The sequence below is a fragment of the Delphinus delphis genome, chromosome 3, assembly GCF_949987515.2.
Source record: "Delphinus delphis chromosome 3, mDelDel1.2, whole genome shotgun sequence".
Classification (NCBI taxonomy): domain Eukaryota; kingdom Metazoa; phylum Chordata; class Mammalia; order Artiodactyla; family Delphinidae; genus Delphinus; species Delphinus delphis.
The window spans coordinates 26,234,274-26,261,121 of NC_082685.1; the positions used below are offsets into that span (position 1 = coordinate 26,234,274).

A 26,848-nucleotide genomic window follows, 5' to 3' on the forward strand; every position below is an offset into this window, starting at 1 on the left:
GGAAGGCCTGAATTAGCAGCACTTGAGTTTCCAGCTAACATCTCCAAATTTAGGCCGGGCCCACTCCTCGTTACAGACGGATGCCAGGCCAAGTTGGAAGCCCAGCGGTCTGGCTGTGCGTGGAGACTGAGGTGCGAGTTCCAGCCTTTTGTTTGAAGTGGAAAACGGGCCGGAGCTTCCAGGAACGTTCACCTTTGAGCAGAGGGCAAGCTTGGGCCCTGCAGACAAAGTGCTGAACTTCGCAGAACGGGACAGGCAGGGTAAGAAAACATTCTCTGGAGGAGAGATCTTTTGAGGAGGCTGCAGAGTGGGCAGGGGGGTAGGGCCTGGGAGACACACACAGGACCCAGAGGACATTAGGGACTGGGTGAGGAGTGAGGGACTATTGTGAGGGAAGCCGGGCATATGTGCAAGGCTGATAGGAAGGAGTGGTCTCTGGGCTCTGGGCCCCCCATGAATAATTCTGGAAGCTGCCTATCCAACCTGAGTCCAGGTCCCTTGGCTGGTTTCCATGGAACAGTCAGAGAAAACTGAATAAAGGCTACACCGTGGCTGTTTTCCCACCCTAGAACATCTGCCTGGAAAACTGCTTTCAACCTTCAAGGCTCAGTTCAGTAACCACCTCCCCTGGGAAGCCTTCCCTGACTGCCATCTAGCTCCCTGGGTATTTCCTCCTCTTCCTTCAAGGCTCCATTTAAGCACCAGCCTTTACTGAGCTCACATACTCCATCTTCCGAAACCCCTCGACACCCATTCCTTCTCCCGCCGCCCCCCAAGAGAGCAATTCTGTATCTGCCTGCCTCTTCATCAGCCCAAGAGCTTCAGGAGGTCAGGACTGCTTCTCAGTTGCTCTCCTGGCTCAGCACAAATCTTAGCCCAAGACAGGGGTGCCCAGAGCATCTGTGGTTAAATGGATGAGAGCTCTGCTGGGATAGAAATGGTGGGGTTGACACATGAATGGGTTTTCCTCCAAAAGAAAACGGACTCTGCCTCCTGGATCTCTTACGAATGTTCCAGAGACAGTCATGAGCTATGAGAGGCCCCTCCTCTGCGGGATGTGCCGAGAAGAGTGAGCAGAGGGCTGGAGCTCTCTGCCTGCCAGCCTTGGTCTCCCTCCTCGTCCATTCACTCAATCATTCAGAATTTATTGATCGCCAACTACAGGCCAGACATTTCCACATGCATTGTCTCACTTAATCCTCATAACTTGCTAAGGTAGACTCTACCCGGTAGAAGAAAACAGTTCAAAGAGGCAAAAATGGCTTTCCCGAGGTCACGGAGCTTGTTAAGTAGCAGAGCCAGGATTTGAACCTGCGTTTGCCACACGTAGCTCGCGTCTCTGCTGTCTAGCGCCAGACAGGCCCATGAGGAGAAAGGGTATGGAAGAGTGGGCGCTGCCCATCAAAACACCTGCCCTCCCCCAGGCCCACAGAGCCACCGCGGGCATGAAGCAAGAACTCGGAGTTTCAAGGGCCAGCACACTGCCTGGCACACGTGCTCATTCACGTCTGGGTTGAGGATCTGGGCTTCAGGCTGAGATTCCCGACACTCCAGAGGTCAGCAGCCCCTTGGGAGGAGCCATGGGGCCTATGATGGTCACAAGTTCCCCACCACGAACTCAGACCCAGTGGATAAGAAACTAACAGTAGGCTGTCCCGGGGCTTGACCCTCACCTCTGCTGAGTACCTCTATAACCCTGCTTACGGCCTGCAGAGATTTTAAAAAACACATATGCATGGGCCTCACCTCTGAAAATGCTGACTCAATCAGTCCAGGCAAGGCAGATCATCAATATTTAGAGAGTAAGTGAAGAGCCCATCCCAGAACCTTGGTGATTTAGTAGAATTTGATCATCTCTCCTCCTCTGCCACCTCCAACCTCCTTCTTTCCAAACTGGAGTCCTATTCCTTCTATTTGACCTGAAGACTGAATCCTGATCACATCATTTGGCCCCTAGATCTAGTCTTCCTTGAAACTAGAACTACCCCCTGGACGTTTTTAGTTACATAGGCAAAAAAGTCCTTTTATGCTTAAAGGCATTTTGAATTGGGTTTCAGTCACTTCCAACCAAAGCAGTCTTCACAAAGATACAGTGGTAGGCAGGGTACCCTCTGCCCTGAAAGGGTCTGGGGCCCTATGTTGCCCCAAAGAGGACACACCAGTAATCACACAGGAGGGGGCAGATGAGAAAAATCCGTCTGGGTTGAATCTCCACAAATGGGGAAAAACTGCCTAGTACATAGTGTTTGACACTCAACAACTCTTTATGGAATGAAAGGAAGTACTATCTCCTAGGTCAGGTGGACGTGGGGTCCAGAGAGGTGGCAAGGAGAAGCGGGGGAGAAGAGCTCTGGTATATGATGGGTACAATGCAGCAGAGTGAGTAGCACAGCCAAGGGTCTGGAACATTGGCAAAGGCTCTGCTGGGGGCTCAGCAGATGCATCCAGCTGTGGCCAGATATGTAGAAGATTGACACCCAGGGTCAAGACCATCCAAGGAAGCTATCCTCTTGAGCCAAAGGAGCCAGAGCCTAAGCTGAGGTCAAGGAGTCCCACAGGTGAAGGACCCGGCTTCAAAGAGGAAGGTAACTCATGTTCAACAAGTAAGTGCCTACTAAGTGCCAGTGGTATCTTCCCATTTTACAGGTGAGGACACTGAGGCTCAGGGAGGTCAGGGCACTTGGATTCCTGGGCCTCAGGTGGCTAATTCTGGCCGTAGGTTAAGAGTCCATCCTCAGAAAGCAAGCACCCGCATTTCTATTTCTTTGGTGCCCCTGCAGCCCTTCGGGCAGGTCCAAGAAGCATGATGGATGGACCCACAATTGGATGCAGTGGGGGGTGCAGGCACGAAGACAGACAGTGACAACCCAGGTTAGCAGAACGGAGAGACAGCTGTGTGACGGGCTCTGGGCTTCAGGGCGGGTGCGCTGACTGAGCAGTCAGTGAAGCCAGAGGCTACGGCAGGATGAGCCAGAACTCGGGCGGACGGTCAAGGGAAGGGCAGTCCTGGCAGAGGGTACGGCACGCACAAAGCCTGAAGGCCCCCTCAGGGAGTAGAGGCGGGCAGTGCCGTGAGTCCGTGACATGAGGACCATGAGGGCGGGGAAGCTCTCCCCGAGGAGTGTAGCCTTTCTCGGGTAGGTGGTGAGGACCCAGGGGCTGGTTCTGAGCTGAGCTGGGGGCAGAGGGTGGGGAAGACCTGATCCCTTTTGTGCTTTAGAAAGCTGAGGGTGGGCACCGGGGAAAGGCCTGGAGGTGGAGCCTGAGGCCGCTGAGGGACATTATTCCCCAGAAGGTATGAGGCCAGAACAGAGGCAGGAGTTAGGGAAGCAGCAGACACACCAGCTATCAAGAGTAATTCCAGGACCGGGGTCTGACTGGCTGGGGCGTCTGTGATGAAACAGCAACCCAAGGGCCTGGGGTTCCAGCTGCAGGAGCCAGAGAGTGAGGGGCGCTAGGCTAGGCAGAGGCCAACAGGGGGACCTGCCCAGGGCAAAGTCAGGACTAGGGTGCGGTGGGTTGGTGGGGCGCCCTTGGAGCCTCCCAGGTCAGCCCAGAAGACCGGAAAGGGATGATGGGGGGAAATGCAGCAAGCGGGGCGGAGCGAGGGGAGGGGAGAGGAGGGGGCGGGCGGGGGCGAGCCTCCCTGGGCTACGCGGAGCCTCGCCGCCAGCTGAACCATCCCCAATATTAATGACGGGAGAGAGGGCGAGGGGGCAGGAAATCGGAGCCGGCTCCTGTGGAAGCGGTGACTCAGCGGCCAGCCGGCGGGCGGGCGGAGGGCGGCCGGCGGCGGGGAGCAGCCCGAAGGGACGGGGCTGTTCTTTTGACCCCAAGACGGCCCTCCTGGGGTCAAGATGCCGGGAACCGCGTAGACGGGGAGGGAGGGGCGCGCAGGCACTGGGCACGGCGGGCTGCAGCGCGGCCCCTCCTTTAAACAGAAAAAAAAAAAAGGTTGGGGGGAGAAAGCCGGGCCCACAACTGCAAGCAGGTTGGGCCTGGGAGGCGGCCCAGGCGGGCAGGAGAACAAAGCGCCTGACGCGGTGCTTGCCGCGCCGCCACAGGAAACGCACGGCCAGGCCAGGGCACCCGGCGCCCGGCCTGCCCGCCGCCCCTGCCCCGGACCCCCTCGCTGGCCGGCGGGCCGGCCTCGGGACGCGGAAAGTGAATCACTAATTAAAACCACTCCTTGGCATCCCGGGGCGGCGCTACATGGATTACTATTATTTTGCTCTTTGAGAAGCTCCAGTCGGTGTGGGCAGTGCTGCTGGATTCCTTTGCCTTCCAAACCGGGCTTTGAAGCCCGCCTACCTCTAGCGTGGGACCTGGGACAAGTGCCCGGATGTGGCCAAGCCTCAGCTTTCTCATCTGGGAAATGGGGATGGTGGCGGTACCAACCCCTTGGGATTATTTTGGAGCATTTTTGCTCAGTGCCCGGCAGAAAGCAGGTGCTCAATTAACAGAGGCTATTGGTACCGTTGTTATTAACAAATAATAAGCAACAATACCCTGGCTCTGTCCAGCCAGGTAACAGGTCCCTGGCCTGTTACCTCCTCTACAGGCACTTGGGAATGGGGGAGGGGAGACGGATAAGAATTGAGGGATTCAGGAAGTCAAAACCATGGCTTAAACAGGAGTTGAGGTTATGCTTCCTTCCCCCCAACAAGGTGTAATAAATGCAAGTAGAAGAAGCCATCCTCCTTGGAATCTGGGTCTACCCTCCACCCCGCACTCCACCTGTCCAGCAGAAGCCACAGCCCCCTCCAATATACAAACTGGATAGGGGGTGAGTCGGGTCCCTGCAGAGCGAAGGGAACATGGAGCGTGCCACTATAGAGCTACCACCAGTAATGCTTTCCACTGGAACATCCAAAGGAAGCAAGTGTATGAACTTCACAAACAGACACTAGGAAAAAGGGGGGCAGCATCAAAACGCAGCATCAGTGGAGGCTCAGAACCCCTGGCACGTGGGTCCACACCCCACCCCTGCCCTAATTTGTTACATGCAGCTCTCTTGCCTATTCCAAAGTAATAAAATCTTCCTGAAATGCTAGAATCATGAGGCGAGCTGACGACGCTGCTGGGTTCCAGAGGCGCTGCTTTGAGGAGTCGTAAAACCCCTGGTGATTGTTAAAACAGTGCTGCAGCCCCTGCCCTTGGCCTAATGGTTCCCTGTTCCCAGACATCAGGTACATTCAGGCAGGGAGCCTCAGAACCCCTCGAGGATTCTCCCGCTACCAAGCAAGCCAGAGCTCCACATCCACCAGGAGAGATCAGGGCCCTGCGTGCTCACCAAAGTCACAGCCACAGATACCTCGGCCTGGCAGGCTGCAGGTGCGGGGACAGAGAAGTCCCTGGGACTTCTCTCACACACACACACACACACACGCGCGCGCACACACACACACACATTCATGGGGCCTGTTTTCCACTTGGGAATGATAGGGCCCTGGACGCACTGTTCCAGCTACCCAGAGCTGCCGGGGGACCCACCCAATCTAGACCATCACTTACCTTCCCCACAAGCTTGCCTTTCCGGTTCATACACAGGTAGAATTCCGTCTCCTTGCCCTTGATCCGGACTTGACTACCGAAGGTATCTGTCTCCACTAGGAGCTGGGCTTCGAAAGGCAGAAGGAGAACAAGACACATTTTTTTACCAGGGGCAATGGCTGGCCTAAAGACTCAGTGACATGATCCCTGACCCTGTCCCTGGACCTCCCACTGCCCCAAAATCAGGCATGGGGGATGCCTCTGACAGGTCTCTCGGGAGCACCCTGCCCCTTAGGCAGGGAGAGAAGCTGTCTGACACCTGTTCCCCGACTCCCAGCCTCTCTTGACTCCACTTGGGACCCAGATCGCCCCTTGTGGCTGAAGACCAGTGTGCCTTCTCCTCCCCTCATCATCCACTTCCCCTCCTCCGCCAATACCCTTCCCCAAGGCAGGACAGACAGCCACACAAATAACCCCAGAAAAGCAGCAGTCTCTGGACTAAGGGGTCAGACATTCAGAGGCACGTGAGCTCACACAGGCATGCACACCACACACACACACGCACACACACATGCACACAAAACACACACACACACACCTTGCCTTGTGGAATGCCAAGCTGCTTCCTCCAAAATTTAGGTCACAGGCCCCTTCCTCCAGGGAAAACAACAGCTGGAGAGTCCCCTCCCCTCTGGGGATATGGGTGAGGGAGTGCCCTGGCCACTTGAAGTGGGGAAGGGTCAGGGAGGGGTATTTTGAGTCCCTGGGGAAAGGAGGCTATCTGCATAATATTTCACCTTCCTCAATCAAGGCCACCAAGGCTGAAGAATAACTACCTCCCAGGAGCCCGGAAGTCCCAACCAGGACCCAGTACCCCCTGGTGAGGAGTGGGAGGCCCCATGCTAAACCATCTATGCTCCACAGAGCCTCCCTCAGGATGGGGGTGTCCAGAGCTGATCCCCAAAGGCCTGACTAAACAAGGACCTCAAGTGGCCAAAGGGTGACTGCCTCTTGATTAGGCATACTGTGAGACCCCTCCCTGTCCCTCTGCCAGTCCACATTTTCTCCCCAGTAAGGTGCTGTGTGACTTTGGCAGGTCATGTGCCCTCTCTGAACCTGAATCCCTGCGCCTGGATTTCCCACCGCTACCACCCACTTCTTTGCCTATGAGGCACTCCCCATTCTCACCCTCCCTCCCCTGACTCTTTGCTTCCCAGCACCTGCCCCTCCCTCACCCACAAAATTTTTATTTCAGTGACAAGGGACTTGCTTCTCAATAACAAAAATCATAGCCCTAAACACAGTATCCTTGGAGCCACAAAGAGTGTACCTCAGTGCCCCTAAAATACACTAGGTATGATTTTAATAAAAAAAAAAGTTTAAATATATACCCTGGTGCCCTGCTGTGAAAATTAAAACCACCTGGAACTCAGGATTTCCAATAATTAATCTAGCCTTCCTTTGACACCACTACTAATTAAAATATGATACCCACCTTTCCAAGGAAAAAAAGAAGAATTTACATAAAATTTAAAGATCTAACAAGAATTTAGTAATTCTAGGAACAAGGGTGGGGGGCACATTCTTCTCTCCACCTTCCCCCATCCCTAGTAAACCACTGAGTTGAGAATATTAACCAACACTGAGATAGGGGGTTACAAGCCCTTCATGTTCCCTGTTCCCCTTAACTCAAATTCCCCATTAACTCTCCTCTTAGCTTGGTCCCTGGGAACCAAGGGCCAAACATCACAGCAGCTCTGGGACATGCTTTCTGTATCTCCTCACAAAGCTCAGGCCCCACACGGGATGGGGGTTGTTGGGGGGTCAGGAGGGTCCCCAACTCTAGGAGCTTCTGACGAAGGTAGCATGTATAAGGGGATAGGTGAGAGCTTTGAAATGCACAGACATGGATAGGAATCCCTGGCCCCACTGGTCACTGTATGACCTTGGGCCTCAGTTTCTTCATCTGTGAAATGGGAATAGTCATCTCCAATCTTCAACAGTTATGGTGACGATTATATAAAATGATGCTGTAAAGGGCCTAGCACCCTGTTCTCAGAGGCTGGGGAGGGGAAGCTCAGTAATTATTGTTTAAGTTTCCTAATAACTGCAAAACAAAACTGTTTTCCCAGACAAAAAAAAAAAAAAAAAGTAGTGGAAAAAAAATCAGACGTGTGTAAAAGGGCAGAGGTGGAACAAAACTTGCCTCCCCAAAGTGTGCCCTCTGTCCTGAACTTCCTCAGCATCCTCCAGGGGCGCAGGCACCCCACACTGTGAGTGCATCAGAAAATGCCTTAGACTGGGATTCATGGGGTCTGATTCCATTTCTGGAATTGCCATCCTGGGGGTGTGACCTTGAGTAAGCCACACACCCCTCTGAGCCCCAGTTTCCTTACCCACGCCGTGGGAATGGGGCTTGACCCTATCCTGAATGTCTCTGGCATTGGAGAGGGGCAGGCATGGGAAACCCTAAGAAGAGGGTGAGGCCACAGGGCTGGGGCCCAGGCAACTCCAAGTGAGTCCAAGGAGAAAACTGCTCTGTCTGCCCTCCCCCAGCACATGGCTGGGCCTCTGTCCTCAGAAGAGCTCCTACTACACGCTGGATCTGGCTCCCATGTGAGCCTGCTAACGTCACATATGCCCACGAGCTTGGGTACCTTTGTCCCCTTTTTACAGTGTAGGAAACTGAGGTTCAGAGAAGCAACCCAGCAGGAAGGGCTGACGTCAGGTCTGCCTGGCTCCCCCTGCTGGGGCCTGGGTCCCAGAGGAGGGCCCCCAGCTCTGGGGAGACTTGGCTCAAAGCACAACCCCCAGCTCTCATTAACCACAGCCCATCTCAGGAAGCCCTGGCCTCTGCCTAAGCCATCCAAAGGGCCTGGGGCTGGGGCTGGACCGCACCTCCACCCCTGCGAGCCAGTCTCCCTCACCCCAGCGAGGGCAGGGTCTGCACCAGCCTCTGTGCCCAGGGAGCCAGAAGTCTGTTCTTCCCCGACTGCAACAAGCCATGGAGTGACCTAGACTCCACTCAGCACATGACATAATGAGGAGCAAGCCGGGCCAGGATTATGTAAAGTCTTTGGGGAGTAATAGCAGCAGCATTTCTCAGAAAGACAGAAAGAGAGGCTCCGCCCGCTCAGACCAGGTTTGCCCCAGAGCCTGCCTGGTCCTCAGCATCACGCTCCCCCTTCTCTTGACTCAAGCCCCAAGCCCCCAGGATGCAGCTCTCAGGAGCTAGCGACCTCATCTCCGGTCAGTTCCGTGCTCGTGTCTGTCCCAGGCCAGGCAGAAGGGGTTGAGGATGGTATCTCGTCCCTCACCACCCTGGCATGCCCCCATCCTCTCTCTGCCACTCTTGTCCCCAGCAGTCTCTTCTCTACACAGCAGCCAGAAGGATCCTTTTAAAATATAAAATTAATTGTGCCTCGTCCCTGCTAAAGCCTCCTGTGGATCTCCAACCCACTAAAAATCCAGACTCTTTACGGGGACCGGAAGGGGCACGTGGTCTGGCCCCTGCTGCCTGCTCCCACCTCCCTCCCTCCCTCACCGCCCTCCAGCCACACAAGCCTCCTTACTGTTCCTGCTCTAAGACACTAAGCACACTCCCACCTCAGGGCCTTTGCACTTTTCCTCTGCCTGGAGATTGCTTTGCCCAGAGCTTCCCATAGTGGCTTCTCACTTCCTAGGTTGACATCTCAGCTCAGATGCCACCTCCTCAGAGAGGCCTTCCCTGGCCATGCTGTCCCATGTTGTACTATCCTCCCAGCTCAGCTCTAGCCACCCCCTGCTCCATTTTCTTTCTTTTTTTTTTTTTTTTTTTTTTTTTTTTGCGGCACGCGGGCCTCTCACTGTTGTGGCCTCTCCCGCTGAGGAGCACAGGCTCCGGACGCGCAGGCTCAGCGGCCACAGCTCACGGGCCCAGCCGCTCCGCGGCATGTGGGATCCTCCCGGACCAGGTCACGAACCCGCGTCCCTTGCATCGGCAGGCAAACTCCCAACCACTGCACCACCAGGGAAGCCCCCAGCCCCGCTCCATTTTCCTCAGAGCTCTTCCCCAAGTTGTTTTATTTGCTACCTTTTCTATTGTCTGTCTCTATCCACTGGAAGGTAAGCTCCATGAAGGCAGGCCCTTAACTGTCTCATTCACCACTGTGGTTTCTAGCACCTAGCCCATACCTGGCTCACAGCAAATGAACAATAAGTAAATTTTAGTAAGTGCATAAAGGGCTTGGTGAGGTAGGTATGAATAAAGCTACTTAAAAGTTAAAGCAAATGAGATTCAGGGAGGTAAAGGGACTTGCCTAATGGTACACAGGTAGTAAAAGCAGGGTAGAAGTTCAAACCAAGTCTCTGATTCCAGGTCAATGCCCTTAGCAACTCTTCCCTCTACCCACCCACCCCACCATGTTACTCCTGCCACTCACTAGAACTCTGAGCTCCTACCCACCCATCCTTACAACAATTCCAGGAGATTAGAACTATTTTTTTATTATCCCCATTTTACAGGTGAGAAAATTAAGTCCCAAGGTCAGACAGGGATGAAGTTAAAACGCAGGCAGGATTCAAACCCAGGCAGGCTAACACGGAAGTCTGGGTCTTAGCCTGTCTCCCCCACCGGTCACTTCTCCTCCACGCCAGTCCCTTTCCTGGGGGAGTTAGTGAGTGAACGAACACCAAAGGCAGGCAGAGAAGGTCTTCACTTGACCTCACCTTCTTGAGGCAGAGGTCTGTGGGTTGGGGTGCCCAAAGAGCCAAAGGTTGGGGCCCATCCCTCCTCAGCTCCGCTTCCAAATGACCTTGAGGGAGGAAGGGGTGCCAACGGTCACCCTGAGGAAAATACCTTCGAGCTGATTCTGGGAGGTGGGGGTGCCCATAGGAGCACCCAAGTCTGGGTTCAAACCGCAGCCAGAGAGGCATGAAATGACTTCAGATCTGGTTTTGACTAGAAGGAAAGGCTGCACGCACCAGAGGGTGAGTGAGTGCAGGATGCGGGGGCGGGGGTTCCACAACCCAGCTCCCCTGAAGGCAAAGTCCACAGAGCCAGTCTTACCAGGGCCCAGCACAGAGCAGAAGCCCAGCGCCTGCCCATGGCTGGGGGCCAGGAGCTCGAAGGACCCAATCCCTTCTCCAGCATTGAGAGAGGAAAGCAGAAAAGGAAAAAGAGAAAGTGGAAGAAAAAGGAGCCGGAAAGAAAGCCCTTTCAATAAGAACTCATGCTGTCTTTTTTTCCCTGTTTCTTTTAAATGCATGGAGTAACAATGACAATTAAAAAAACAAAACAAAACAAAAACTGTTAATACTTATTTGAGCATTTACCATCTGTCAGGCACTGTGCTTGGAGTCTGAATGTGGAATGTCTCATTAGATCCTCACAACAACCCCATGAGGTAGGCACGATTACACCCATTTTACAGATGAAGAAACTGAGGCCCTGAGCAGTCAAGTTACTTGCCAGAGTCACGCAGTAGGACCAGGATTTGAACACAGGCAGAGTAACTCTGGAGCTAGCCTGAGACAGAGAGATTCAGACAGAGGTGAGCAGAGCAGGACAGACATCAGGCAGGTCAGCCATGGCAGAGAAAAAAGAAATGACTTTGATGGATGGATTGATTGACTGATTCCAGTGTGATTCCCTAGCTGGGCTTCCCTGCGGGCAATCCATAGCGTCACTTTAAGGACTTTTGGTTTGAAGGGTAGGAAACGACAGGGAAAGACCAAGAGGCAGACAGAGAGCCAGACAGACACATACAAAGAGGGACACAGAAGACCCAGAGAAAGGGAACTGGAAAAAGCTAAGCAGGAGAATTGGTTTCTTTTCCCCCCAAGCCTCGGGGTTAAATCCCCAAGACCTGAGAGAGCAGTGGGGGAGCTGGGAGCCAGCGAGAGGCTGGGCAGAGCTGGCCGTACCCAGACCCTGCACGGGGTGGCCAGAAGCCGGCCAGCCGGCCGCTACAATTCCAGCGCTGACAAGGCTGCTGGCCACTCTCCAGGCATCATCCTGCGGCGAGGAAACGTCCTTGCCACAAAAGGCACTGGGAGGTCACACCAAACCATACTCCCTTCCTCCCCTCTGAAGGTGGACCAGGTCGAGGGGAGGGGAAGGGAAAGGAGTGGGGGTGGGGGGAAGGAGCCCTTTCTGGAGATGTTTCAGCATCGCTATCCTCCCACACCCACACACACCCACTGTGGCCTTTCCCCAAAGATGCCCACGGTTCCCCTTCTCCTAAAGTCCCCCAAGGAGGTTCGCAGGCCACGTGGGCGAGCTGGAAAGGAAGAGAGAAAGAATCAATAGGATCGATCGGGAGCTATATTTAATCCTAGCTGTATCTCTCATGTGGCCACTTGAGCTGCAGAGTCAGCGACGTGTGGGTGGCCACTCCTCACTGGGGACAGAAGTCGTGGAACATGAGCTCAGAGGGCAGGGGGTTCAGACAGAGATATTAATGCCCCTTCCCAGCTGGGAGCGCCCCTCGGGGAAGCTGGTCCTGTCGCTCACTGTATCCTTGTTGCAAGATGCAAGGCTGGCTGGAAGGAAGGATGGGAGAGGAGGACAGGAGAAGAGGAAGGGAGCACGGATTGCCCAAGTACCTACTGTGTGCTGGGCTCTGTGCCAGGCACTTGCCCCCGCCCCGGGGAAGTGGTCCCATCTACATTCCCGGACGCACACATGGGTCAGCCATGTATTCACTGGCCCAAGCATGTACTGAACCGTTGTTTGTGGCTGGCTCTGTGCAGGGGATACGGCAGTGAACACAATAGACTGAAGCGGCCTAGCCTTAGAGTTTACACTATAACAGGAGACACAGAGAGCGAATAACTAAATACTTACCAGAACCTCAGGTAGCAATAAGTGCTAGGAAGAGAAACATACCCACGAGAGGACAGAGACAGGAATTCCCTGATAAGGGGACAACTGAACGGCGAGGGAGCAAAAGCCATGGGGACATCTGGGAGAAGGGCGTCCCCAGGCTGAGGACACAGCAAAGGCCCTTAGCTGGGGACATGCTTGGCGTGTTCCAAGGGCAGCAGGAAGCTCGCTGGGGCTGGAGCAGAGCGGGCAAGGACGGGGCAGTAGAGCCCAAGGTTAGTGTGCGAGTCAGGAGCCAGGCTACACCAGGCCTTGCTGCCGAGCCAGGGACTTGGACTGCATTCTAAATGAGCTGAGAGCCTTTGACTAACAGAGTGACACAGTCTCACGTTTTGGACTGTGGTACGGAGAAGGGACTATGGGCCGTCAGACTCAGAGAAGAGAGTCTCTGCTGCCTCAGCCACACCAGCCAGCCCAAAGGACCTGGCTCCTTGCTCCAGCACAGCCCTGCAGCAGGTACCAGAATGAGAGACATGGGGACCAGAGGGCCCCCTCCCACTTCCAGCAAAAGCCCTGGAAGACCCCACATACTTTCCTAGGTGAGTCACGCAAGTCAGCCCCTGATCGTGCTTTGCGTGGCCCCGTAATTATTTTATTCATTTATCCAGTAACCTTTAAGGGGGGCCTGCTCTCAGGACATGTACTGGACATGCAGACAGGCAGAAAGGTCACTGCTTTCAAGGAGCTCACGTTCTCAGAGGGGCAAGGGTGAACGGGGGAGCTGCCTCGAGGGGCAGAGCCCATGCTGGGGCAGGCTGACTCCCTGTGACCCTGAGCAGTGGTGACACAGCTGGAATCACAGACTAATCCATGCCTAACTGGAACAAGCCCACACAGTACACACTCGGTGCCCTGCCCATGCCTTCCCACAATTGTGAGGAAACTCACTGATGCAGGGACGGGATGGAAAGTGCCCAAGGGGACACCGAGAGTGAGGGACCCAGGCTCTTCCTACTCAGAGTCAGCCCCTAGAAAGGAGAAGGGGCTCTCGCCTGGGAGCTCCTTGAGGGTTGGGCCTGGGTGGTCTCACTCACCGCTGTACCGCCCAGTGAGGGAGGGATCCAGGTGTGAACTGAGAGACCGGACCGCACGCAACAGAAGGGTCGAGATACCCTTCCGCATCCAGCCTGAGACGGCAGCCAGAGCGTGGCCAGTCCGCCCTGCTGCTTGGAATCATGCTGAAGAAGCCTCTTCTAAACCGCAGCTGACATGCCAGGGCCCCACTAAGGGGAGGGAAGCAGTATCCCTTCTGGAAGCCGCATGAATCCGTTCTCGAGAGGGGAAACCTTCACCTGAGCCTATGACGGTACCCCCCTGCCGCCATACAACAGCACGGAGTTCAGGTGGTTATTATGAATATTCTTGCTTTAATAATCATATACTCTTTGAGAATAAGATATTCTCTCATTTCAATTACCCCATTTTACAAAAGAGTAAACAGGACCAGAAAGGCTAACACACACCTAAGGTCTCCAGCTCGTAAGTGGTGGAACTGAGATTCCAATTCCATTCGACTCCAGAGTCCACATGCCCACCCTCTCAAAAGACCACCTCCCTGGCTATCACAGCCCCTCCGGAGGCCTGCTCGGGGATGTTCTGGGCACTGTCAGTCCTGGGAGGCTGGCCTACTGCAAAACCTTGGGTGTTCTGGCCTTTTTTTCTTAATCAGGTAGAGAAGCCCTTTTCTGCAAATGAAAATAGGCAGGAATATCCAACCATGTGGCTTATAAAAGCAGAGTTGCTCCCACACCACCATCCCTGGTGCTGGGGCCCCTCCCACTCCCTGAGGGCTGGCTCAGCTGACCCCAGGTGCTCCTCTGCTGAGACTCAAGTCCCACCACCCAGCAGCCCTGCTTCCTGTAGCCAGGGGGTGCTGACACCTCCACATCCCAGCTGAAGGGCATCAACCTTGGAGGCAGGTAGAGTGGGGCCTTCTCATCCTTGCTTGGCAGGTGAAGAAACCAGGCCCAGAGCCAGACATGCTTGTCCCCCGCACTGGGGGCTGCTCAGCGACCGAGCTGCCACTGGAACCCAGGGGTCCTGCCTCCTGGCCCAGTGCTGTTTCTTCAAGGTGGCAACTACCTGCAGGCCAAAGGTGACCAGGACCAAGGGCAGGAAGGGGAGGGGCTGATGTAATAATCCCGGGTGGGCAGGGTGGCCCTCCCCCAGTTCCTGGCCTGCCAGGTGTCCCACTACCTAAGCCTTTAGCCCCCTGGGCAGCATACCTCTCCCTCCAGAGCCGAACCTAAAGCTAAGAAAGTCCTGCATTCCTGGAACAGCCAACCTCAGGGCCCTCAGAGTGCTCCGGGAAAGCTTCAGGGAGCCATGGGGAGAAACTCTTGCAGAAGAGCCTGGTGTAGAAGCCTGGCTGACATCTATGCAGGTTTCACCGAAGACTGCCCACTCTGCAAAGTCGGCCAAGAGCTCCCGGGCGGGGCACCCAGACAAAGGTGGGCCTGCATCTTGCACCTACCTGCCTATGGGGTCTAGCGCCTCGGGACGCTGTCAAATCTGAGATTCTGAGTGTTGTACAGACTCAGATCTGAGACTCCGGGCGTTTCTGGGGATTCCAGATTCCAGGCATTTATAGGCATTGTTTATACTTGGTGTTTGCTGAAATTCCCAGACTGCATTCTAACTGTGTATGAATGCAAGTCTCAGAAGACACCATTCTTTCAGCTGGATGGAGCCCTGAGAAGGAGGGAGCAGGTTCTCAGACCATCCTGGGCCCCCTGGCCTGACTGAGGACTACTGGCTGCCCCTCCCCCACAGGCAGGGCAAGCCTCTAACACAGCCCCATCCTCCTGCCCGGCTTGGCCACATAAATCACCCTCCCAATAATATTTGTATTGATTATCTAGATTGGAAGCCTCAATTGGCTCCATTGTCTCACTTCCTCTCCCAGGGCTCGCAGATGGGATCCCTTCGCCTCATCTGCGTTTCTAATGCGACATTTAAATAGAGCAGCCTCAGCGGCCAGCAAGGCCCCTGGCTGCCCTGGGTGTTGGGGGATTGGAGGAATGATAAACATATTCCCTGACAGAGAATCATTAAATCTAGAGTTTGTGGAGCTGGAGGAGAAGCCAAGGCGGGCGAGTCCCTGGATACTCCAGGGGTGGTCCCCCAGCACCACCAGGGCGCTTGTTAGACATGCAGAGCTCAAGGCCCCAACCCAGACTCTCTGAATCAACATCAGCATTGTAATAAGAACCCTCAGTGATTCCGATGCACGTTAGTGTTTAAGAAGCACTGCTCTGGTACAGCCCTTGTAATGTACAGAGGGAAACTGAGGCTCAGAGAAGGCAAGGTTACACAGCAGGTGAGATCCCCCCAGTCTCCAGTCCAGGCAGAGGAAATGAGAGGACAAGTGGCTTCTGGAGGGAGGGGCCGGCCATTTCCGGCCTCCTCTCCCTCCCAAGCTCTTGACTCCTATCTCAGAGCCTGGACAGATGGTTCAGACCAGAGTCTGACCCCCCTGTACTCTCCCAGCCTGGAGGGGCCAGCCAGAGCTCCGGGGACTCCCCAGGAGGGCACCTCCCTCCCGCCCCAGCCAGCCAGCTGCCCCTTCCCTGGCAGCAACTGGACAGCAGATCCCAGGGAAAACCAGCACCTGGGTCTGCCCAGCACAGCCAGGCGTCCACGGAGGGGGGGCACAGAGAGACGAGGCCCCAGAGAGGCGGCCAGCAGAGGGCCTGGGAGAGGTGGGGAGGAGGGATGGAAAGCTGTGGTCGGAGAGAGGGAAGCAGGGAGAAAGACAGAGATGGTGAGGAGGGGGGAGCCAGAGAAATGGACAGAAACAGCCAGAAGGAAGGGAGAAGGACTCAGAGAGAGAGTTGCCCAGATAAAAGGAGAAGCAGCCAGACTGAGAAAGGAAGAAGGGGGACGAGGGAGGGAGGGATGGAGGCAGTAAAGAGTGATGGGGCAGGAGAAGGGAGGGGAGGCAGCTGGCCTGGAGAAGCAGGAGCCCAGCGTGGCCCAGCCCTGCCCAGCCCGGCCTGGCCCAGCCCCCAGTGACGGTGCAGCTGCCACACTTGGGCCCTACCATGAGGTCAGTCCTGCCCCGGGGCTGAGGGAAAATAAATGGTGTCCAAGATAAAAGATCCAAGAAATTATTTGTCTTGTTGTCATGTCTTGACTGCAATGGGCAGGGGCTGGCGGGCAGACGGAGCATCATCTCGGAGAAACCCAGGCCGGCAGGCTCGGCCGCAGGCACGCACGTACCGTGGCCACCTACAGCCCCGGCTCCCCCCCACCCAAGGCTGGGGCCTGGGACACCTCCCAGAACCTGGGCCTGAGAAGGTAGGAAGCGATGGAGGTGTGGTCAGTATTTGCTCAGTGTCTGGCCCCTAAATCCCCTCCAGGCTCTGGGAGGGAGGAGTCCTGCCTGCTTCACTCACTGCGGAGGGTCTTTGTGGGTTGGGGGCTTAGGGAGGGAAGGGAGTCAGGGTTATTTCACTCCTCCCAGCCCCTCTGCAGAGGCAGCTTGGGGCAGGTGATGCTTCCTAAACACCCCAGAAGAGAGCTGGGCAGTTCCAGGGTCAAGGGCAGGTCATGGGGACCATGGCCCAAGGTGCTGTGAGTGCCCACGCCTCACAGGTGCACAAGCTCAGGCCCGCAGAGCACACACACACAGGCCTGTGCACATGCACACACACTGTCACACACATATGCACATATGCGCACACACACTCACGCCGGGCCAATTTCCACCACCACCACCAGCATCCAAAAAGCGTGCCCCAGAGGCTCCCACCCCTCCGAGCATCTGAACCTGGGGAAGCAATGCCGTGGGGAGCAGGTTGCCACGGATACCCATGACGACTGGCATTTATGGGGCATTTACCAGCAAGAGCATGCTTTATTCATGTCTTCAGTTACTACTCCCAATAAGGCTCTCAGGGATGCACTACTGCATCCCCATTTTATAGATGAGGAAACTGAGGCCCAGAAAGGCTCAGCGCCAGGCGCAAGATCACACAGCCAGGACACGGCAGAGCTGGGATTTGAACCTGAGGTCTCAGAGGCCGGGAAGAATGTGTACACGGTCGAGGGGGGGGGGAGGGGGTTGACACTTACCATACTTGTCCCCGTCCTCGCCGCGGGCGCTGATCCTACGGCCCAGGACCTGAATGTGCTTCCCGCTGGTCCGGCTGTAGAGCTGGTACAGCCGCAGCTGCTTACGGCTCACATCGTCCCGAGCCCGCGTCTGGTTCTCCACGTGGATGCGGAAGTCCACGTTCTCCTCGGCCACCAGCACCTGAGCAGGGAAAGGGGAGATGGTGAGCTACTCTGGAAGTCCAGAGTCCCTGTGTGCAGGAACCACATTCACAACAAAGAGCCAGGGTCTCCTCTATGTCAGCTCTGGGTCAGGCATCAGCACACGCTCGTAATTGCCCTGTTACCACCCCCATTTCACAGATGAGGCAACTGAGGCTCAGAGAGATGAGGTAAGTTGCCCAAGGTGGCCCAGCCAGGAAGCAGCAAAGCTAAGAATCAGGTTTAGGTCTATTTGACAGCAACATTTGCTATCTTTCCAACACACCCCCAAATTAAAGCAAGAAGGATGGAGTGGAGTTTCCCATGTGACCTTGGGCCCATGGTTTGTTCCGCCTCAGGTTCTTCCCCAGTAAAACAGGGGAGCAGAGCCTCCAGCCTGACTACACCCCAGGGTGGCTGTTAGGATACAGTGAGCAAATGGGAAGAAAAGTACCAAAATCAATATGGAGATGGGAAATGGATGGGGGCAGTTAATTCCTGTTTAGGTCCTCAGCAGGGAAGGAAGGAGACCTGGCAAATTTCTTCCTGGGAACGAATGAACCAGAGCCCAATGTCATTTCTCCCCCTGGAGCTGATGCTGGGGGCGGTCTCCTCTCCACATCCCAAGTGTCCTATGCTCGCCTCCACCACCAAGCATTTGACCACATCCCTAGCCCCTCGTGGAGAAGCCTTTGCTTAGCATCTCTCATCAAAATTCCCTGTATCCCTGGAGGTTTAGCTCATGTCCGACCACACTCTCCAGGAAGCCACCTCTGGCTACGCCAGCACGTATCTCTCCCGTCTTCTTTCCCTGAACACGGCCTCTCACGTAGACAATTTGCACCCACCTCCTCACCAGCCTCCTGCTTCTACTCTTTCCCCCTGGTAGTCCATCTTCCCAAACCCAATCACCTTGTGCAACCCTCCCCTCCAAACTCTCCGGGGCTTCCCATCGCATTTAGATAAATGTCCCCACCAGGGCCTCAGGGCCCTGCAAGATGAGCCCCCAGACTTCCCTGGTGGTGCAGTGGTTAAGAGTCCGCCTGCCGATGCAGGGGACACGGGTTCGTGCCCCGGTCCGGGAAGATCCCACATGCCGCGGAGCGGCTGGGCCCGTGAGCCATGGCCACTGAGCCTGCGCGTCCGGAGCCTGTGCTCCGCAACGGGAGAGGCCACAACAGTGAGAGGCCCGCGTACCGCAAAAAAAAAAAAAAAAGATGAGCCCCCAACTGCTTTCCACCTTCATCTTTTACCACTCCTTCCCCACCAGTTACACTGGCTGTCTTATTAGGGCTCTGAGCATTCCAAACACAAAATACACACATGCCTCAGGGCCTTTGCACTTGCTCTTCCCTCTGCTTCAGTGCTCTTTCCCAGATTTTTGCACTCTGGCTCCTCTAATTCATTCTGCTCACATGTCACGTCCTGAGACAGGACTTCCTTGACTGCTTCTCTGAGGCAGCCCCCACTTCTGTCACTCCTCATCTCTCTACCATGCTTTGATTTTCTTTCTAGCATTGATCAACCTCACATAACATCTATTTATCTAGTTTTTGTCTGTCTCCCCCACTTGTTTTCTGCTCTATCTCCAGCACACAGCATAGTAGGAACTCAAACATTTGTCAAATGTATGAATGAACAAGTGAACATTGAAAAGATGTGGAGTCTGTCATCCCATTCAGCATTGAATTAGGTTTTCCTACGCCCTGATAATTGTATGCCTGTCCCAGCCCATCTTAACCAGAAAGCTGAACAATTCTTGAAGTCCAGACAGCGTTCTGCGTTTGTTCTAGGCACGCTAGGCTTGCAGGACCCCGTTCCCACAAGAGCGTGACCCCACTCAGCCCATGATGGGGCTCTTGGAATTGGGGCTGCCCAAGCATCTGTCTCAGCTCTCAGTTGTGAGCTCTCCAGGGTAGGGACCATGTTTTCCTCATTGCAGGGTCTCTGTTCCCCTGCTGACCTGCACATGTCCTCCAATCCCAGCCTAGGCTCCACAGACACTTCACCTGGACGACATTATTGAACTTTCACTATCATCCTCAGGGTGGAAACATTAGGTCACATTACAGATGAGGAAACTGAGGCTCCGAAGCTGAACCAACAAGGTCACAGAGCAAGCAATGGCAGAGTTAGCCCCAGGCCATGTGGCCCCAAAGTGTTGCTTTCAGCTCCACCTCAGTGGGCCCCACCAGTACAGTGGTGAGCAGGATCCGGGTTCAAAATCCAGTCCTGAGCATACATCCAGAGAAGGCCATAATTCGAAGTGACATTTGCACCCCAGCATTCACTGCAGCACTATCTACAACAGCCAGGACATGGAAGCAACCTAAATGTCCATCAACAGAGGAATGAATAAAGAAGATGTGGTTCATATATATACAATGGACTATTACTCAGCCATAAAAAAGAATGAAATAATACCATTTGCAGCAACATGGATGGACCTGGAGACTGTCATACTGAGTGAAATAAGTCAGACAGAGAAAGACAAATATCATATGATATCACTTATACGTGGAATCTAAAAAAACGGTACAGAGGGACTTGTTTACAAAGGATAAATAGAGTCACAGGTATAGAAAACAAACTTATGGTTACCGGGGGGAAAGGGGTGGGGGGATAAATTGGGAGACCAGGATGACATATACACACCACTATATATAAAATAGATAACTAATAAGGACCTACTGTATAGCACAGGGAACTCTTCTCAATACTCTGTAATGACCTATATGGGAAAAGAATCTAAAAAAGGGTGGATATATGTGTATGTATAACTGATACACTTTGTTGTACAGCAGAAATTAATGCAACATTGTAAATCAACTATACTCTTAAAAAACACAAAAAACCCCAGGGTTAGCCACTCCCTAGCTAAGGGTCCCCAGGCAACTTACTGAGAGTGGTGACAATGGCATCCACCTTGTGGGTTGCTCTGAATATTAAACATACAGTCTTAGAACAGTTGCCTGGTACAGATTTAAGCGCTCAGCAGACACAAATAACTGCTGAGAGGATACAAGGGAGCCCTTTAAGAGGCTCTTGGTGAAGCCCTGCTAACAGAAGCCTCCCCAGGACACAAGGGGATCACACTCTCACGTCCTTTGAGACGAGGAACTTCTGCCGCTCAGATTACGGTTTGGGAAGATGTTATTGCTTTTGATCATCCCGACAACCCCAGGACGTGGGAATGCTTATCACCCCCATTTAACAGATGTAGAAACTAAGGCTCAGGAGAGTTAAGTCAGTTGCTTTGAGCTGCACAGCCCGGTGGTGCAGGGCCTGGCCGCTGGTGCACCCAGAGTGCACACTCTTCACTTCCACTACCCTAAACGGCCAGCCCGTTCACAGCCCAATCTCACACCTGGGACTTGCCTCATTTCACATCCTAATGCTTAGGGAGGATAGAGCTCCAGTGCCCCCTGAGGCCCACACCTGGTGGGCATGTGTCCTGAAGAACCCCCGCCCGTGGCCCTCAACCTTCCTGGAAGGACTTCCCGAGGTGGCCTGGCCCTGTCCCCTCCCCCAAGGCCAGGCCTCCGGCCTCCCTCCCTGTCCTCCAGATCTCCTCCTGCTCACAGGAGACCTTATTGACCAGAGGTCAAACCAATCTCCTCACCCCAGGTCCCCTAGGGGAACTGCCCTGCCCCAGAAGCCAGCCTCCCATTAATGATTTTCTCCCTGGCCCACTGGACAGAGGCAGCATGGGTGACCCAGGGTCAGCAGGGGCTCTCCAGCGGCCCTTCCCCAGGATGCGGGGGAACAATCCATCTTGCCCAGCTTCCACCATTTAAGCCGTACTCTGTGGCCACATCAATCCCGAGGGCGGTAACAGGGGCGGCATCGGACATGGAAACAGAGTCCGTCCTTTTGAAAAGGCAGGAAGACCCCTGGGCTTCCTGCGCAAGGCCTCTGGGGGGCTCCAGGTCTTTGCACAGCCCTTCTGCCCGGATGACACCTGCCCTCAGGTACCTCCTCTGGAAGTATTTCCTGCCCTCCGGCCTCAGGCTGGCTTACAGCCTCTGGACACTACTGTAATGGCTTACTGTCCCCAGAGTCCAGTTTCCCTGGTTCATCCCTGAACCTCCAGGTCTGCCCCCAGAAGGCACCTGGCAAATGTCTGCTAAATCACTGTGGCCAGGAAGAGGAAAACCTGGCAGCCAAAATCAGCCCCATCACTTACTACCCAGATGAGCAAGTGTCCCAGAGAGGGTTTTTAAAGCCATCAATTGCTAAGCTTTCCTCTGTTCCAGGCACTCTGCTAAGAAGCCCTCAAGACATGGTACCTCGTCAAATTCCTTAAGCACCCGTGGAGGTAGGCACCAGTTAGAGTCCATCTCACAGACTGGACCTCTGAGGCACCTCTCCGGGGCCACAGAGCTCCAGGGCCTGCCTGCAGAGCGCATGCAGAGCGGGGCCACTCAGGAACATCCTCTCGCTCCTCCTTTCCTGCTACTCGGCCTCGCCGCCCAAGAGGGGGCCTGTCTTCCAGGACTTCCTAGAACAGTCAGAGCTGCTCTCTAAACCCATCCAGGTGCATAATCATCAGGGGCACTGAAAAGCTGCAGTGTGACAAAAATCAAAATGCTGCGGCTCTCGCAAGGCGAGCACGGCTGGCACAGACAGGGTGTCTCCTGGGGCAGAGCAAGGTGCCTTACCAAAGGCTCTCCTTCCCCCACCCCATACTCACGGATTATCTTTGAGGTCGAGATAGCTTTTCCCGCAGCAGGGTAGCCTACCGTGGGGTCCCCCTGCAGCCTGGCTGAGACCCTTGTTACCCCCCAGGGCGACCCACCCCTTCTCTGAGGGGCTTGCGCTCTGGTGGAAATATTCACTCCCCGATCCGGGAATTGCACAGGGGCTGCAACCCGAGATCCCAGCACGGACGCGGTGCTTAGTGGGACAGAGCCCGCCACCTTCCGCCTGCAGTCTCAGGCTCTAGTGCACGAGGTGAGGGGTTTTCCTGCTCCCAAATCTGCCTGGCTCCCCACTACCCATTGCACAGCGCTCGCATGTAGTCCTTTACCATCCAGCCCCCGCCTAGCTTCCAAGCCTCCTCTCTTAGGCACCTCGGGGGGAAACTACCATGGGGTGAAAAGAGGTTGGGGTGAGCCCCACTCCAACCCCAGGGCCAGCTTACAGACGTCAACCCAGGTTCCCCCTCCCGCCAGGGAATCCGATAACCACAGTTGCTCCCTCTGACCGAAGGTTTCAACCTCACCCATCCACTCCTGGCTCTGAAGTCATGTCTGAAGCGGCTTCCTATTTCTTCCTGGGCTCGCCTCACACCAACATCTGCCACATCACACATCAGCTAATACACACGTTACATCAGCACACCCACATCACACACGTTCAACAATAGCACTCACTGACCTCGGGTGTGACCTGGCTCCACCCCAAAATCACCAACTTACTTGATCTCTTTAACCCTCAGTTTTCTCATCAGCAGAATGAGATTGCTTACAATTATTTACCTCAGAAAAACATAAGTAAGGAGAGTCACCTTTTTTTTTCTTTTTTCTTATTTTCTAAACAGTCACTACTTATGGAGCATGTTCTCCATACTAAGAAGTACTTTAACTAACTTATCTTACGTCATCCCCAGAGCAGCCCTATGAGTTGGTACGGTTATCATCCCCATTTTACAGATGAGGAAACTGAGGCTCAGAGAGGTTACATTGCTTGTCCAAAGGCACAAAATTGGTGCAAAAAAGAATCAAGATTTGAATCCAGTCCAGCCTAGAACCTCCGCTCCCCGTCTCTTCACCCTCTCCTGCTCTATTCTCCTTTCTCTCTGTCACCCACCTCCTTTCTCCCATTCAGGAAAGCAATTGGCTCCAGCCACAAGCCATATGTGGGGCAGGGACTGAGGTGGAGGATTAAACATGAAAGGACTGAGGCCTTGAGCTCACCCCCTACCCGAGAGAGAAGGAAGGGGTCAGACTGCCCCTCCCGCCCAGGTACCCATCCTCCAGGCCTCAGAGAATCCGCGCCCCTGTCTCCAGGCAGCCTGCCCAGAAAGGGAGGGTCTCCCTGGTCCCAGGAGAGGCAGCCCACAGACTTGCGGCCACATTCCACCACTGCCTGCCTCCCCCTCCAGAAGCAGCCCTGGGGCCAGCCATGCCAAGGGCTTTCGGAGCTTCTCCAAATTCTGGATTCAAACCTGAGACCTGCACCCCATTCCAGGAGTGGCCCCTTGTAGAGTCAGCACCCCCTCCACCCTGAGATGCAGCTCCCAAACTCTTCCTCAAGAGCAAGCCTGGACTCAGGCCCAGGAGTTGATGCCAGTCATAGCGCTCCGGGGGTTATCATCGTCGTTGAGCACGAAACTAACGCCGGCTCCCACTTAGTGGGCGTTCGCTCAGTGCCAGGGTCCAAGCTAAGCACTTTCCAGGCACGGTCTCCTCGCTCCTCGCAGGACCTGGGCAGGTCAGAACGATTACCATCCCCATGATAAAGGGAGAAACAGAGAGGCTAAGGGATTTGCCTCAGTTGTACAGAAACTGATGCAGCCAAAACTGAACCCACCTCTGGCTCTGGAGTCCATCAGTTTCCCCTCGCTGACACCCCTGGACAGAAAGCGGAGGAGGGAGGCTGGGCCCACCCCTGAATTGGAGCTTGGTTCACTCAGACTGATGCCTGCAGTCACCCCTTAGCCCCAGGTTTCTCCCCTCTCTCCTGTCACACTCCCCACATCCATCCCAGCCAGGACACAGGGATGTTCCAAAGGGCCCTTCCCTACCCCCAACCTGTCCATTAAGCTCCTGGGGCTGTCAATGTATTGATTGGCAGGGCTGAGCCGCCAGCACGGGAGGGGGGTGCTGCCACCCAAGGTGCTGACCGGGAGCTCCTCTTCCCCATACATCAGCCTGCTCTGTACAGATTGTCAATATGGGTGCCGCGGCCCGTCAACCCTGCAGCCAGCCTGAGGCGGCGGCGGGGGGGGGGGGGGGGGGGCCGGGGGACTCCTAAAGACCCATGCTCCCTTCTTTCCTCCTTTTCTCCTTCCTTCCAGTCTCTCTCCCTTGAAGCCCCTGGGTGGGGAGAGGGGTCATGCATGTCAAAGAGGTAATAAACAAGCCCTTTATTCTGGCATTCGATGCCCACCACGGCCTTTTATATCACCTCCATTCCTGAACTTGATGCGACAGCCATTCCAAACAGCTTGGAGTCCCCTGAGCAAGGTATTCCCTGCTCCGTGTAGAAATGGGCCATGTGCCTGCAAAGGCTTTTTCGCACACACGCACGCACGCACGCACGCACGCACACAGAGAGAGACACTCAAAGAATCTTCTTCACCCAGCTTGTTCCTATTTCAAGATTCAAATGGCGCACCTTCCCAGGCGAGATCCTCCTGCCCTGAGTCTGGTTTCAGGGCCCTTCGTCAGAACACCCTCTGCACCCTTGGGCCCCTGCCCCCTGCACAGATCCCTCAGATTTCTCTCAAATCCCTGCGGGCTGGGACAGGTCCTGAGCACCCCGTGCCCCACACCTGGTACAGGGTTGGGGGGCTCCATACAGATGCCTGGCCCTCAGAGAAGCTGTTCTCCCCACCCCTCCACTTGCTGACATTCATGCTGCATGCCAGGTCCGTGCCAGGTGCCACAGGGCCCACGGGATGGGCCAGGCCTCCTGTGACTTCCAGGAACCAGGAGCTGGTGGACAAGCAGGCCTCTAGGCACCCCAGAGTCAAATGTATAACTGCAGCTCACATTTACTCAGCACTTATAATGAGCCATGTGCTGGGCCAAGTGCTTCCCCCAAGTGACCACCGTTCACCCGCTATAGCAACCCCAGGAGGGAGGGTCCACCCTGATGCCTATATTAAAGATGAACCACAGAGAAGCTGAGAATTCACTCAATCATGCAGCTACCAAGTGGCCGAGGTGGGGTATGACCCAGGTGGGTTGTGTCCAGAGCCTGAGCCCCTCTACATCCCTGTGAGCCCCAGCAGAGAACGCACTGGGTCACAGAGCAATGACAAAGGGCTAAGAGGTTCCAAGGCAGAGGTGGGATGGGGAGCTGCCAAAGCACCTGCCATCTCTTCACAGGGATCACGGAGGAAAAAAGCTGAAGCCTTAGATGTCTTCTTCACCCCGCTCAAAACCCAGTCCGGGGCCAGCCATGTTTGCTGATTGGTAATGAGGAGCAGCGCCATAATTGAATGACTACCGCATACCAGGTCCGAGACATGGTTTCAATTAATCCTCCCCACAGGCCCTAGGAATGGTATTATTATTCCTATTTCTCAACTGACGAGGAGGTAGAGACTCAGAGAGGTTAAGGATCTTTCCCACGGGCACACAGCCTGTGAGTGGTGCAATGAGGATAAAATTCAGACCTAAATCCAAGACCTATGCTCAGACTAGAGGGGGCCTGATGTCACCGATGCAAGCAGCACAGCCTTCCTAGCTTTCTTCAGCACGCTGCAGCATGTTAACACACACACAGGGCATACAATTGATCGAGCAATTACTATTACTCAATTATTTACTGAGGGTCAGCCACAGTGCTAGCTACTCTGTGTACATTATCCTATTCAGTCCTCACCATAACCCTTGAGAAGTAGGTACCTTTCGTTACCCCATTATACGGATGGGGAAAACCAAGGTGCAGAGGGTGCAAGGTTAAGAAATTTGCTGAACAGTGGCTCAGCAGCACAGATAGGATTCAAACCAAGGTCTTTCCTATGCCAAAGCCCACACATTCAAGCAACACAGAAGCCGCCTAGCTCACTTCACTGATCCCCAGGTGGAGAAACTGAGGCACACAATGAGCCAGCGACAGAGCCAGGACTCCATCCCAGGCATCCTGAGAGTCCTTCCGCCCTGTGGCCTATGGGGGGCTTGTCTTTGGCCCCATCCTGGGCACAGCAGCATTTCAAATGGGCCTGAGGCCTTATGCGGTTTAGATGTCGGAACAAACAAAACCCAGTCATCTTCCAGGCCCTACCAGCAAGACTGACTAAAGCCCGAGGGGCCCGCTTACGCACTGCTGTTCCAGAACAAATCCCTACTGTCAGACCCAAGGTGCCAACAGCAGGCCTCAGCCCTTCCGGAGGCCCAGTGGCTCTCCTCCAGCCTGGGCCACACTGACAGGGCCCTTGGCGTTGCCCTTCCCTAAGTGCTCAGACATGGGTCCTTGTGAGTAGGGGGGAGACCCAACCCAGCACAAAATATGGGGCACACAGATGTTCATCAGACGATCCCGGCCCTCAGAAAGGAAACA

At 54.8% G+C, this 26,848-nt stretch overlaps 1 protein-coding gene across 1 annotated transcript in view; it reads right to left on the reverse strand.

Annotated features, from left to right (window-relative positions):
• Positions 1-26,848, reverse strand: part of FGF18 (fibroblast growth factor 18) — a 34,197-nt gene that overhangs the window by 1,778 nt on the left and 5,571 nt on the right. Inside the window, exons 3-4 of the mRNA XM_060006795.2 lie at positions 17,435-17,615; positions 5,515-5,621 (exon numbers count right to left, since the gene is read on the reverse strand). Coding sequence (XP_059862778.1) covers positions 5,515-5,621; positions 17,435-17,615 — 288 coding nt within the window. The remainder of the gene's footprint in view (positions 1-5,514; positions 5,622-17,434; positions 17,616-26,848) is intronic.